Source organism: Sinohyriopsis cumingii, chromosome 7 (assembly GCF_028554795.1).
Source record: "Sinohyriopsis cumingii isolate HCF-2022 chromosome 7, ASM2855479v2, whole genome shotgun sequence".
NCBI lineage: Eukaryota > Metazoa > Mollusca > Bivalvia > Unionida > Unionidae > Sinohyriopsis > Sinohyriopsis cumingii.
The window spans coordinates 62360238-62377121 of NC_142967.1; the positions used below are offsets into that span (position 1 = coordinate 62360238).

Consider the following 16884-nt stretch of genomic DNA (forward strand, 5'->3'; position numbering starts at 1 on the left):
TCAGCATCCCAGTATGTGTGGTTTTTGTGGTATCAGCTTTCAGGCATACATGATAATACTGTCTATATCTGCCTTGCCCGCTGTGTCAACTATTTTGGTTGATTTTAGACATATGGATAATAACCCTCTTTAAAGCTGACTGCCGAAAATAATACATCTAAAATTAAGCATTTGCAGCCACTATACGTAATAGCCAATGCTATTATTATAATTCTGGATTTTTTATTTGCAATATTGTTTAAATGATGTGTTGATTTACGTTAATTACGGTTGATTAACTCTGACACTTATTTTCGTTTTCATGTACAACGTTTGCTTGTGGTTTTATATTTAGGACTGACTTGCGTGCCAAAATCCTGACAGAATCGCCCTAAAACAGGACACCAAAATAAATACAATGGTACATAGTATGGATCCAATGAAAAACAATGATGAAGAACAAATAAATAATTATTGGCAATATTCAATAACTCTTTTACATGTCTTACATAGTCAAACACTATCGTGCCTCTTTTCTCTATAGTCAACCACTATAATGACATTTCTCTTACGGTCAACCACTATACTGACATTTCTCTTATAGTCAACCACTATACCGACATTTCTCTAATAGTCAACCACTATAATGACATTTCTCTGAAGGTCAACCACTATACTGACATTTCTCTTACAGTCAGACACTATAATGACATTTCTATGATAGTCAAACACTATAATAATATTTCTCTTATAGTCAGACACTATAATGACATTTCTCTTATAGTCAAACACTATAATGACATTTTCTTCCAGTCAAACACTATAATGACATTTCTCTGATAGTCAAACACTATAATGATATTTCTCTTATAGTCCGACACTATAATGACATTTATAGTAAAACACTATAATGACATTTCTCTTATAATCAACCACTATAATGACGTTTCTCTCACATATGACCAAAGTTTACTTGACATTTCATTTGATGCTCTTGACCCGATTTCTCGGCTCGGTCACTTTAACCACCCAGGCTTTCCGTGCCCACATACATTGGCACTTCTCCTGGCGGTCTTTCATCTCTCCTTACTACAGCATCCTCTAGCTACATCAAGTTAGTCTGATCCCAGTTCACCACACCTAGTTCTTCATACCTAGTCATCATACCTAGTTATCCACACCTAACACCTAGCCATCCACACCTAGTTATTCACACCTTGTCAGCCAACTCGTTGGCTTGAACTAGGCAAAACATAAGGCTATCCCGCCCCGACTGCAAAACGTACAAATAGCTGGATATGTACGCATGATATGAAGATAAAGTCATTTGTGGGTAGGAAGTCTTAACCTAGATCAGTAACAAAAATCCAAATCCAAGCCATTCATTTCATACTTTTCAGGGATATATATATATATATATATATATATATATATATATATATATATATATATATATATATATATATAACTCACAAAATACCATAATGCAAGTTGTCTACGCAAATTCAAAATTCATAAATTTACTGTCAATTTGTCCTAACAATCTTGATTTAATATAAAATAAAATGGTTCTATCACATCTTTTGCAATAAAAAGATGACTTTCTTTGCTGTATTAATGATTACTTGTAGAAGTGTCGTTTATATGAATGGACCCTTCTGGCCCACTCAGCAGATCCGCCTTGCGATCGTACAGTAAGCATATTCAAACTACAGCACGCAGACCGGGACCGCGACCTGATGGGTTACATTTTACAATATTTATTTACATTTAAAGATCTCTATCTGGCCCGCGCCATGAAGGAGTAAAAAATGAATAAACCATATTCGATTCCGTTCATAAGGCACGACTTTGTCTCTGTGTCTAGTACTCGATTTGTATAACTGATCTGAATACGCTTTAGGCAATGGCCTTACACCTATGGCCTCGTTCTCGACACGCTCTCACACAAACTGAGCACGGAAGGCAATTGTTATATGGGATTGTGACATGCAGCTAACCGCGTGAGATGTTATAAAGTCGTAATTTATTTGAGGTATGTATGACAACTGATAAAGTTATTGCAGTCAATGAGTTTTCATTTGCGTATAACTAAATAAGTCTAACAAATAACGATAAAGATAATGGGAAAAATTATAATGAATAGATATTCCCGCCGAAATTAATCAGAATCACTCAGTCATATTAAATGTTCCGTTATTGTTTGCTTTTCGAAAATTTTAAACACATTATGGTAATCCCCCAACACAGCCGCGTGTGTGTGTGTCTGTGTTTGTGGTGTTTTTGGTGTGGTCTAACAATCGCCTGTTCAGTATAACCTCTTCGTCTATCAAACTTACCGTTGTCGTTTTGGTGAGAAAGCGATCATGAACGTATCTCTCCATGAGGCAAGTTTTTCCAGTGTTGGTCTGACCAAGCAATACCACCTTACAATCCACGCTACTCATTATATTTTGTCTCCAAATATCACAAGCACGTATTCAGTTATACCAGGAAGTTGCTCGGTGATCACATAAATACAAGTAAAATGTTCATGCATGTACGTCTCTTTGTATACCCTGTAAGTTACTTCATTGTGAAACTGATCCCATAGAATTGTTCTACTCCTACCATCAGCGAAGTCACAGTTCAATATTTGTTAGAAACAAAAATTCCATAAAATGAACACTCAAATTAAATTTGCAACGTTTTGGTTATATTATATTTTCACACTTGCACTCATCAGGTACGTTGACCGTAATGTCCGTCTGCTTAATTCGTTTACAGTTTAGTGACTGTACATTTGTAGATAATTCCTATCACGGTCAAAAGCGGTAAATCTGCTTTAAAACAACGCATTATATACATCGTCAAAACTTCCGATCATTAAATTATGCATCCTAGTTGTTAGAAGGATGTACATACTCAACTGAATACCCAAATGAAAGTTTCGAAATGCGGATCGTTTGAAGTTAAGCTTTGCCCCTCCTCTTGTGAAACCTTTATCTCCAGTGGCGTCACTAGGGGGTGCGGGGATGGGGGGGGTGAGGACTGCACCGGATGACACCATCAGAGGGGGTGACACCAATATGACTCTCTATAAATTTGTGTGCAGTGTTTCAACAGAATGTTTTTAAAAAAAATATAATTGTTTATGCCCAGTGGCGTCGCTAGGGGGGTGCGGACGGCACCGGGTGACACCATCTCAGAGGGGTGACACCAAAATGAAAAATTGCAAATTTTACAGAGCACACACTGCTCGGTCTAGTCGGATTTCATAAGCGGATAACCGATCACAGTTAAATACATGACTAGCAGGCACAGCAGTGGCGTCGCTAGGGGGATGCGGGGGGTGCGGACTGCACCGGGTGACACTATCAGACGGGGTGACACCAAAATGACATTACTAAGGATTCTGTATGGTCTGTTACGGAAGGAGGACCATGAGGGTGACACCATGAGCTACCGCACTGGGTGACACCAATCCGAGTGACGCCACTGTTTATGCCACTACTATTGCCTGTACTTTCAGTGATATACGGGAAATACGATTTACGAGTAATATTAGTACAAAAAACATTACTAAGGATTCTGTATGGTCTGTTACGGAAGGAGGTCCATGGGGGTGGGGGGCACCATGAGTTACCGCATTGGGTGACACCAACCCTAGTGACGCCACTGTTTGTCGCCAAGTATCTTTCTTTTGTCTTCCAGATATGGTTCTCGATAACTGCTTCTTTAAGTATCCATCGAGTTTAATACCGACTATAATAACAAACCACGTTTTGGTTCTTCAACTTTGTGCTTTTTATTTCGATGGCGTGAGGTCAAAGGTTTGAAGTAAATCTATACTCGGTTATAAGTCTAGTCCAACTGCAAACAACATACACCCTGGTCTGCCGTTGCATAATGCGCGGGCAGTTCGGGATCTATATTGTTTGTTCTACTGATTACCCCAAACAAAATGCTTAGACCCGGATCTTCTTGATCCGGGTCTGCTGCATTTTGCAGATGGGTTTGATATATAGTCGAGTACAGACGGTATATGAAGTAATCTGTACAGTGTTAGGAAAGCAGTAAGTGGCTCATAAACTAAACGAAATGTAGAACCCGGAAGTAATAATAATATTGAATTAGAAGATAAAAATATCGCACAGGTAAGTCGTAGTCAAAAAGGCAAGTTGGAACAAAAGTAGCGCAATCTCCAGTCTTATCCAGGCATATTATATTGTAAGAGTTGGTTTCATGGTTTTCAAACTTTATTTGATACGAATAGATAGCAACCGGGTAACATGTGCTACGTGTCAGTTTCGGATCTCATCTTTCAAATGAATCTCCTGTATAATTTTAATGAACTATGCATTTGACTTTCATGGTAGCCGTACACAGGTTTTATCAATATAAAAAACAACATACGTGTTTTGTTCTGCGATAGCGGAAAGAAAGACCAATTTGGCGTCGGGATACACCGAGGCCTTCCGACTAAGACACGTTCATAAACCATTTTAAAGCGACTCTTCCGGTTCGGAACAAAGCAGGAATGCGGTTTTGAATTTATTACACACTCCTATTGTACGCTTTTAAAACATTTTTTTTGCTTGACAATAGCATTGCAAACGAATAAGGATTTTTTAAATTTTAAGTTTCATATATTTGGAAGGATAAGATTTATCAGTATCAATATGTCCATTGGATGTCTTCTTTTCAGGGAATAACAATTCCGTTTTAAAGATTCATTACGTGGAATTTTTGGTACAGTATTGTTTTAAATCGTCATGTGAATGCAAACAATATTTGATTGATAAGATAGACAAAGAAGTATTTGTACAGTGAAATGTAAGTAAAAGGACTTTACCGTTTCTTGACTTTTTTCTTCTTCTTTTGTATACTTTTTATGTCTGACTGACTCAGCTCCATACTGTGCTGATGCACCACCCATCTATTCATGAATAGCTCAGAGATGAGAAACAAGGTTCCTCTAATTTAAACCTTTTAATGTTCAAGATTACAAGAAATCTTTCACAGGTCACAGCTCTCTTAATGGAGACCATGACACCTCATCAGGTCCAAATGATATCCACCATCAACTTTTGAAGTGCTCGATACAACTCTCATTACTTAACTAAACGTTTTCAATAAAATATGGAAACTGGCAACTTCCTGTGGTCCGGGCCAGATGACGGCAGTAATACCAATACCCAGACCTGGAAAAGAGCATGCTGATCCATCCAAGCATTGCTCTTTACCTCAAACAAGCTGCATTTGTAAAACCATGGAACAGACGATAAATGATTTACAGCTTGAGTTCAACGAACTACTATCAGACGTTTAGTGTAGACACTGACCTTGAATTTCGAACAAAAGAAAATATATAAAACTTCAACGGAATTACGATTTTAGATTACTGATTTAGTTCACTGACTGGCACTTATTGACCATATTAGTCAATTTCGTTTTTTCGAAAATAAATAAATCGTTATACTTAAGGATTTTCCCCACTGTGCGCACTCCACGAGAGAAACTTTGAATCAAACAACTTAGGTAAAAAAAAGGTAAGCACACTGATAGTATGGATGCATTTAATTTGATGCATAATCAATCATTCACTAAAAAATAACTGTAAAAAATTAAAATTAAACATCGTAGAAAAGTAGACGATGTTAAAGAGGGTTCAAGATAAAAAAAACTACAGATTTGAATGAACAAAATTAAAAAAAGAAAGAATTAATGATAAATAATTTAGAACACGTTGAACAAAATATGGACCAAGCTGATGCAGATGTAGGACAAGTTGATATATATATAGAACAATATTTTTATAAATATTGCACGAGTCAACTAAATGTAGGACAGATTGATAAAAATGTAGGACAAGTTGATATATATATAGAACAATATTTTTATAAATATTGCACGAGTCAACTAAATGTAGGACAAATTGATAAAAATGTAGGACAAGTTGATATATATATATAGAACAATATTTTTATAAATATTGCACGAGTCAACTAAATGTAGGACAGATGGATAAAAATGTAGGACAAGTTGATATATATATAGAACAATATTTTTATAAATATTGCACGAGTCAACTAAATGTAGGACAGATTGATAAAAATGTAGGACAAGTTGATATATATATATAGAACAATATTTTTATAAATATTGCACGAGTCAACTAAATGTAGGACAGATTGATAAAAATGTAGGACAAGTTGATATATATATAGAACAATATTTTTATAAATATTGCACGAGTCAACTAAATGTAGGACAGATTGATAAAAATGTAGGACAAGTTGATATATATATAGAACAATATTTTTATAAATATTGCACGAGTCAACTAAATGTAGGACAGATTGATAAAAATGTAGGACAAGTTGATATATATAGAGAACAATATTTTTATAAATATTGCACGAGTCAACTAAATGTAGGACAAATTGATAAACATGTAGGACAAGTTGATATATATATAGAACAATATTTTTATAAATATTGCACGAGTCAACTAAATGTAGGACAGATTGATAAAAATGTAGGACAAGTTGATATATATATAGAACAATATTTTTATAAATATTGCACGAGTCAACTAAATGTAGGACAGATTGATAAAAATGTAGGACAAGTTGATATATATATAGAACAATATTTTTATAAATATTGCACGAGTCAACTAAATGTAGGACAAATTGATAAAAATGTAGGACAAGTTGATATATATATAGAACAATATTTTTATAAATATTGCACGAGTCAACTAAATGTAGGACAGATGGATAAAAATGTAGGACAAGTTGATATATATATAGAACAATATTTTTATAAATATTGCACGAGTCAACTAAATGTAGGACAGATTGATAAAAATGTAGGACAAGTTGATATATATATATAGAACAATATTTTTATAAATATTGCACGAGTCAACTAAATGTAGGACAGATTGATAAAAATGTAGGACAAGTTGATATATATATAGAACAATATTTTTATAAATATTGCACGAGTCAACTAAATGTAGGACAGATTGATAAAAATGTAGGACAAGTTGATATATATATAGAACAATATTTTTATAAATATTGCACGAGTCAACTAAATGTAGGACAGATTGATAAAAATGTAGGACAAGTTGATATATATAGAGAACAATATTTTTATAAATATTGCACGAGTCAACTAAATGTAGGACAAATTGATAAACATGTAGGACAAGTTGATATATATATAGAACAATATTTTTATAAATATTGCACGAGTCAACTAAATGTAGGACAGATTGATAAAAATGTAGGACAAGTTGATATATATATAGAACAATATTTTTATAAATATTGCACGAGTCAACTAAATGTAGGACAGATTGATAAAAATGTAGGACAAGTTGATATATATATATATATAGAACAATATTTTTATAAATATTGCACGAGTCAACTAAATGTAGGACAGATTGATAAAAATGTAGGACAAGTTGATATATATATAGAACAATATTTTTATAAATATTGCACGAGTCAACTAAATGTAGGACAGATTGATAAAAATATAGGACAAGTTGATGCAAAGTAGAACAAGTTGATTCAAATGTAGGATAATTGGATGCAAAAGTAGAACAAGTTGATTAAAATGTAGAACATTTTGATTCAAATGTAGGACAAGTTGATGCAAAGTAGAACAAGTTGATTAAATTTTGAACAACTGAAAACGATGTAACAGAAATAGAGAAAATACATTAATGTCTTCACTATATATTATTAACGCTGTCATCATCAGACTTCTGTTATATAGTATTTACCCACTGGAATCAAACATAAAGATCAACGTAAAGAAGTACAACCAAACAAAAGAAATAAAACCAAAAAAGGTACACCAACATGTTTATTTTTCCTTTTTTTTCTTTTTTTTTTTTTTGACAGGAAATTATGTTCAAACATGGCTTTGGAAGTACTCTGTTTAAATATTACTGTTTATTTCTTGTGTCAATATCGGAGCATTTTCTTAGACCAGTGTATGGCGCTTTCATTGTGAGATCAAAGCGCGACACTCAATCCGGTTTACAAAGCTCATGGCTGGTCTCCTCTACAATATCTACGTACTATAATATGTTTGTGTTCTTCTTAATTATTACACCATGTATTTTGGCCAAATGACTTCCAATGACCACAACATAAACTATACACAGTAAATAGTTTTAACTGAAAAGAATGCCTAGATTACAGTTTTATAATTGAAAGTAGGTAGAAATAATTATCTCCTACTTAAACAAGCGCTTTTGAGTTTCTGAAACGTCGCCGGAAAAGATAAAGTGGAAAACATTTCATAACCGTTGTTTTTTAAGCAACCCCTATAAATGTACATGTGAGCACATGCACAGTCTTTATAACTGCATGTTTACGGGTTATTTGAAAGCTAAATGTGAAACTTTTGGACTTGGTCAATGTTTGGCGAAGTTGTGAAGCAAAAAAATAAATAAATGTATATATATATATATATATATATATATATATATATATATATATATATATATATATATATATATATATATATATATATATATACATACATACATATATACATATATATATATATATATATATATATATATATATATATATATATATATATATATATATATATATATATATATATATATATATATATATATATATATATATATACATACATAAATATATATATGTATATATATATGTATACATATATATATATATATATATATATATATATATATATATATATATATATATATATATATATATATATATATATATATATATATATATATATACTAGCATCGTCTGGGGGCCAGAGTGGCCGAGTGGTCTAAAGCGCTCTCCGTTACAGGCCAGAGTGGCCGAGTGGTCTAAAGCGCTCTCCGTTACAGATCACTGCCATCTCACCTCTTTCTGCGTGGGTTCGAGTCTCGGATTCAGCCAATGTGGGTATATGAGAAAGCTTGCCAGTAGCTTCTCGTGGGTCGGTGGTTCTTTCCGGGGTTTTCCCAGGTTCTTCCTCCACCATTAATACTGGCCGCCATGTATAGCCTATCGTGTGCTGAAAAATGGCGTTAAGCCCTTGAACAACAACAACAACTACCGTCGTTTATTTAGCAATAATTATAATGTATAGTAGTTTCGGATGTATTCGTGTGAAGTCATATGGTCAAAATGATGCAATGACCTCGAAAGGCACTTAAACCATAGCACTCATTTTGTGTCATGTAGTTCACGGAGCGGGCACATAATGACCTTACAAGGCATAAACGGAATAATAGCCATTTATAGGTATTTGTCACCAGTTCAAAACGTTCGGTATAACACTCCCACATGACCTGGTCATTGTGTACTTTAAAATAATTATTGAGTATTTGTGGTTTATCTCATCCAGGATGACTGACTCCGAATGAAAGACTTAATATATTGGAAAGAAATACAATAAAATTAGCGGTGAATTAAAAAACAAATTAATTCGGTTTAACTTTATTCACGTTAAATGAACAAAACATTCGGACATCTTAGGTGAGTGTGTGTGTGTGTGTGTGTGTGTGTGTATTTGGGTTTTTAACGTAGCTTTAACAATTGTTCAGTCATATCGCTACGATGTCTGCAATGTGACAGTTTATAGTGATGTCTAGCACTGGGGCAGCATGCTGCAGACATGTAGCACGATGTTCCACCTAGTCACATTATCCTGACACCAGTCCTAACACTAACCTCTTAATGCTGAGCGTCAAGCGAGGCTGCTGTTAGTACCATTTTTGTAAGTCTTTGACATGACTCGAACCTACGACTTCCCGCATCCGAGGCGGACGCTCTAACCACTAGGCCACCGGAGCGGTCGACATCTTAGGTGAAGTACGCGTCTAATCAAAACTGAACACGAGAAAGAACAAATGTAAGTACACTGCAAAGAGTGAACATTCCAGAGACAAAGAAAATGCCAATCATGAAAGACGACACCAATCTACCAGTCACCGTCCCGCAAAAACATGTTATTGAGTGACAAAGTAGTATTTAGTGCATAAAGTTACAAGATTTATTTCAAAATAAAACTCACGTTTTTGTTTGAAAAGTACCCCATTTTATTTGCATTCAGGTTAAAATAGTCAGTGTTAGATCACCGCGCATCTAGTTTAACATGAAAATAAATGAGATAATAAAAATTCTTTATTCGAAAGAAAAACCGTTGACTAAATAGTTCTAAATAGTTTAATCTTAGAGTAAAGGCTCGATTGCAAATGACTATGACAAATATAAGAGTAGTTCTTGTGTTAGACTGTCGATTTTGTACTAAGGATTAGTTGATATCACCACAATGTTGTCCTGGAGTACAGTTAAATTATGCTTTAAATGCATTCAGAACATATAATTTCTTTGAAGAAAATGATATAGCGCTAACTTTCGTAAAGACGATCACATTATAGAGTGTATCATCATTGATTGTTTTCTTTCCTTTCTTTCTTGTTAGTGAAATTAGGGGCCCAGTATTCTCAAATTTTCGGAAAGTTTTGGATGGTACATTTTGAGAGTTACTTCGGTTATATCTAGATCTCAATTTATTGCGCTTCAAACAACCTTCATTTCTCCGAAAATATTAAATGCGCTCTTCAAAATATATTAGTTCATTGATTCGTTTTAGCTCGCCTCGTACTACACTCTGTGTTGGCGTTGGTATCCGCAAAAATAAAGGAATATACGCATGAAGAGTCTGGCATCATTTCATCCTTTCTTATTTACTAGTTATTGGCAACAGCTTGCACTGGGTCTCATCGTATCTACAACTGGGAGTGGACTAAACGTGGCCAACCTTCTGCTTGAATTGTAAAATCTATGATAATCTGCATATCTTTTGGTATCACACCCTCACAACAAAAGAAACTCAGTTCTTGGGTTCATTTCGTGACGCGTGAGGTTTTGTTATGTCATATGCATACAGTTCTACCTAAGAAAATTTGGTGAGGGAATGTATCTTGATAATACAATAAGTGGTTGTTGCGGCCTATATTTCATGCTTCAGTGACTTTGTTGATAAGGAAATTTTTTACTTGTGCAAGGGAAACATTTTTTGTTGTTGTCAACGATGGCTGTGTCGCTACTTCTGGTGCATTTGTTAAAAACAAAGACTTAAAACAAGAAAAACAAATTTAATTTCTGGCATTTTATCAAGTCTTTATATTACTTTTACCTGACATCATACATACAAATGTTCCTTCTTTATTTATTATTATTTTACTACTTTAATCCTTGTCTCAGGTGCCAACATTTCTTGTTCAGTACCACCTTAGTATGAATTTATTTTCTACAAGATAATTGATACTTACAATGGCTACTGGAGACAATAAGAGGTTGTATATGTAAATAGCTGATTACATGCCACTGTAGAGGTGGTGTAAAGTCAGTTTCGGAGTGTGCTCTTTAAATAATTCAGGCACCAAAAAGGTGCAAGGTCATTTGATCTCTGGTTTTAAACCTATTTTATTACATATTAGATAAGCGAAAAGGTTAGACACTTGTTTTCCCCACTTATAATAGCTTTTCTCTTAACAAATACGAAACATAACAGTTCATGCTTCAAGTGAAACTTACAAATAAAATTGAAATGATGCTTTAATGTTTTACGAACTAAAAGTATCTAAAGCATTCATTGTTTGAGGTGCAAGATTATAACGGAATAAAGAAAGGTGAGGCACAATAAGAGAATCATCTTCGCTAGCCAATGCTCTGATATGTTAACCCTATGTACACCTTGGCGGATCGAGCAGATATTTTAGTGCTTTGTCCTAGCGATATCGATTGGATTTCATGAGTTTCGTCCTTAGTATGCAATGCCATATAACCAGCAGCGTGTAACAGCGGTGCATTGTACATCGGCCGAAAATGGTGGAGGCTATTGACTTCAAAAGGATACTTTGTAAGTTTAATATCAATTGTATGACTACGTACCAGAGAGAAGCCATTACAGGTGCATTTTGAGTAAAAGGCATTTGTACAAAACAAGAACCGGCAGTAAAAAATTGCTAAATAAAGAGTAAATTCAAGTTGTGTGCTCACCTTGTCTCAGTCATGTAGGAACAGTGTTCAAATTGGAGCAAATTGATTTTGATTGGCTGTGGTGGCTTGCCGCCACATCCAATGAAATTCACAGACCCGAAGCACATAAATATCTGCTCATACCGCCAAGGTGTAGACAGAGTTAACGTATCGGAACCTTGGCTAGAGAAGATGTGGGAGAATGGGTCTCTTGAAAGAATTAACGACTGATATCCACTCTACAAAAAGAACATCTGCAAGAATAAAACACAAATATATAGCAGTGACAGAGATGATAATCTGAATCCAGTCGACAGGTTAATGAGCTATTTGAATTTAATCAACAGGCGGATGAGTTATTTCAATCCAGTCAAAGGCAGATGAATTATTTGAATACAGTGAATAGGTAAATGAGTTACGTGAATTCAATCAACAGGTAGATAAGTTGTTTGAATTCAGTCAATAGGTAGATGAGTTATTTGAATTCAGTCAACAGGTAGACGAGTTATTTTAATTCAGTTAGCAGGTAAATGAGTTATTTGAATTAAATCAACAGGTAGATGAGTTATTTGAATTCAATTAACCGGTACATGAGTTATTTGAATTCAATCAACAGGTAGATAAGTTATTTGAATTCATTCAACACGTAGATGAGTTGCTTTAATTCAATCAACAGGTAGATGAGTTGTTTGATTTCAATCAACAGGTTGATGAGTTATTTGAATTCAGTAAATAGACAACTGAGTTATTTGAATTAAATCAACAGGTAGATTAGTTATTTGAATACTATAAACAGGTAGATGAATTATTTGAATCCAGCCAAGAAGCAGACAAATTAGTGGAGCAGCCGTTTGTCGCACGTAAGCATAAGTCCAACCTTCTTTGATTAATTATAGAAATTCTACATGCTGATCTTCTGTATAAAAGTTGCGTCAACCATAGACTTGGATTTGAGATTTAAGTTTTACAACCCACTGATACATGGTTTTAAATTAACTTGGTTGTAATAGTGAATGTAGCGCACATTTAACCATAGATTTTGTGTCAATAATTTAACTCAGAAGGAATAAATGCAAATCTCTGTTTGAAAATTATTGAATTGGGTGTTTTTAAAACATTCAAGGCATACATTTGACCGTATTTTGCATAATGACTCTATCCGCTATTACCGGTATTCCGGTTTACCGCGGTATATTTCCGGCGGTGCGTAGCAAGGTACTTTTTCACTGTACCGACATCGGTAATTTCCGTCAGTGACGAACGTACGGAAATTCGCGAGTTATATTGTTACGAAGTGAATTATATTAAAAGTATGTTTTGATTTTTCCTGACCAATTTATTTGAAAACTTTTTGTTATTTTTTAAGTAAAACGGCTGTGTTTGTCATAAATTAATTTTGAATATTACAAATATAATTAAATTTATGACCGTTTAATCAAATATTTGACACAAGTAAGGTGTGCCGACGTGGTGGCTAAATGGAATGCTGTGAAATATGTTCGAACCGAACCAAAATTTGAGAAAATTTTCGTATTTAGACAAACCAAACAAAAATCATATCGCCTTTTGTTGCTTACCAGCGTATATCCATGTGTTATGTACATGTATTCCTTTGTTGTTGTTGTTGTAGGGTTTAGTGCCATTTTTCAGCACAAGATAGGCTGTAAGTGGCAGCCAGTATTAATGGCGGAGGAAGACCTGGAAAACCCCCGGAAAGAACCACAGACCCACGAGAAGCTACTGGCAAGCTTTACACGTACCCACATTGGCCGACCCGAGACTCGACCCCACGCAGACAGAGGTGAGACGGCAGTGATCCATTGTAGACCACTCGGCCACTCGGGGCCCCGTATTCCTTTGTAAGAGTTTGTATCATTTTCAGTTGTTTTCTGTTTGCATTTTACGTAATTTCTCAAGTCAACTAAATATTCTCTGGTTTGTTGAGTTTTAAATATATTTTTATCACTTTTTGTTACTCTTTGGAGTGAAGCATTCATCAAAACTACTCAAACAGTGCCACATTGTAGGGGGCGCTCTACATATTTTATGAACTTCCGAAAGAGTGGTTGATGTAAGGTGAAGTTGTTTACATTTGCAACATGCACAAATGAGAGAATATTGGTATACCTGTATATTACTTTCATGTACTGAAATTTCTTTGGATATTGTTCTTTTGGAAATTGTATTTGATCAAAGCACACAACTAACTGAAATGACTGTTTCCTTGTGCTAAAAGAAATAGTCTTAATCAGTCTAAAGTATACAATCTTTAGCAGTTATTTAAATAAGGAAAATGAATTTTGCCAGACTAGACAATACCATCTTCTGAAAGGTCAATGAATGAATTACTAAATATATATATAATGTAAAAAATGTCATGGGCTCTTTTTTTATCACAATGTACCTCTGAAATCTAGAAAGTGAAAATAACCCAGCGGAGCTTACACTTTCTTGAGAGTTGCACATCTAAAGTAGGGCCAAGCTTTATACTCTATAACCCATATTACACATATCAATCATACACCAAAAAAATTTTTTTTAAAGGTTCCTTGAAAAATACCTAAGATATATATAAGGTCTGTTTTTTTAATAGCCAGTATGACCATGAGGAAAACCGTGGAAATTTTTTAAAAAGTACAACAACAAGAACAAAACATTAAAAGTTGTTTGTAAAATGCACATATTTGAATATAATTTATTACGTGTGATTCAGATCGAGAAGGCTTTGAAATATTATGCCCAATCTTGTAATATTAAGACGTTTTTAATGGTATGAGCAGTGAAGATGCAGCAAAGAGAATATACGTACGAATGAGACTTTAAGCCCCATAGACTAGTGTAGGATGGAACGACGAATATGGTATTATGATGTTAAGATAATCATCTCTCTCTCTCTCTCTCTCTCTCTCTCTCAGGAGTACACGCACACCTCTTATTCTTACTGGGATGTTTTCGCCTCCCATGAGAGGATCACTCTGCTTCACCATCTGCCCAGCACAACATATCTTATTAATCAATATTTCACTTGTTCAGGCCCGTCTGTGGAATACCAATAACTTGTACCCCACGGTCTAGCCGTGCGTTACCAGAATTTAGAACACGAGAAACATCAGACGAGAAAGCTGCAGTCATGCAATGATTCCAAATATCGGCTCAACTTGAAGGACTGACATGTAATATGTAATAACATCCAATATGATGTACGCAGCAAGATCTTTGTAAAAATAACTGATGTTTCCATGTTTGTATGACGAGAATGAATGGCAATAGTTTGGGCGGCGGGAAGAGAGGGGAAATGCAATAGAGGAAAAGAAATTTAGTAAATCCGGTTAAAATTCTACTTTTAAAACGATGTCTGTTCTATGTATTTATATCCTACTGTAGAGAAAGTAAACCAATAAAAATTAATTTATGCTGTCAATTTTTTTTATACTGGTTCAATCTGAGATATTTATTTATCCTAGTTTGACTATACTCTTACTAAGTTATTAGAAGAGAATCGATGCAGGATTGAAAACGTGCATTTTAGTTTTCTCTACCCTCAAAAAATCGGTAAACGCTCCGCTTACTCATTATAGATAAAGTTTTAAAACCTGCAGTTATCTTCCTTCAAAATTGTATAGATATAGAATTCGTTCCATGGTCGCTGAAGGAAAAGATGTCATGACGTCATCCCTTACATCCAGGTAGCACTTAGAGGTACAGTGTAACAATAAATACAGCGGACAGTATATATGACCATTACGCTGCAAAAGTATTGCCTTGAACTGACAGTTTAATCAGCACAACATAATTACAATTTGATTTTGCTGTCATCATCATTATTATCATCATCATTATTATCATCATCATTATTATCATCATCATTACTCTCATCGTCATTATCTTCATCGTCATAACGATCCTCATCATCATATGTTGCTGAAGCAACATATCAGTAAGGAAAGGGACCGGTCATTAATTTTTCTTGTGACTCTATCTTTTGGAGAAACCAAAATGCGACCCTCAGATAGTTTGAAAAAAGTACTCTTGCTCTGATTTGTAAAAAATATCAATCAGCCCTATTTTGTTGGAATTTTTTTTTATATCTTGAGATTAAATAAGAAAACCCTAACTTCCTCTGAATATTAAAAGGTCGGTCCCTAAACGTCGATATTGGGCCATAATTGAGTGTACAAGTATTCCTTTATGGAGGTTACCAACATAAGAAAATTAAATATAAACAATATATGTCATTCTTGTGAACTTACCAGTTTGACTGGTGATTCAGAAAATGTTATTTAAAGATTTGATGGTTTTGTTGGCTTTATGGGTTTAGGGTCGACACATGAGTTCGAGGAGATTCATTTTAATTCCCACATAAGGCGCTGGTATCGGATAATAAATCTCAGAATTGAATTGCATGTGGCAGCACAATTCATTGCCAATTTTCATCGAAATAACCATGAGAGAAAAATCTGCAATCCCCATTCTACAAATTTTTGTTCCAGATAACTACATCGTGCAACTCTTTCATTGACATACGATCGTCCTTTTCCATGCGTTTGTGTCCCTTCATCAGAGATTTACTTAAAATTGTACACCTTCCTATTGCCTGTATTTTTTATCGACCTGCTCCTATTGCACAAGACAGACGCACCATTATGTAGATTGTTAACGGATAAATACTGCTTTTCCAGAGGCTGATCAGACTGTACTTCTGGTGTAGACCCGGATGTTAATATGTGATGTCAGAGCCATCTTTTCCAGTTGTTCAACTCGTCTGTTTTTAAAATGCTGACACTGTATATATTATGTGGTGAAAATTCTGTCTAGGTGCTTATGCTCATGTGGCATGCTCTTGCTCCCCTGATCAAATCTCGCAATG

General features: G+C 34.5%; 1 protein-coding gene across 1 annotated transcript in view; it reads right to left on the minus strand.

The window, feature by feature from the left end:
- Positions 1-2884, minus strand: part of LOC149795378 (ras-related protein Rab-24-like) — a 37085-nt gene extending 34201 nt beyond the window's left edge. The window contains exon 1 of the mRNA XM_089965161.1: positions 2319-2884. Coding sequence (XP_089821287.1) covers positions 2319-2426 — 108 coding nt within the window. The 5' untranslated portion in view covers positions 2427-2884. The remainder of the gene's footprint in view (positions 1-2318) is intronic.
- Positions 2885-16884: the final 14000 nt, after the last annotated feature.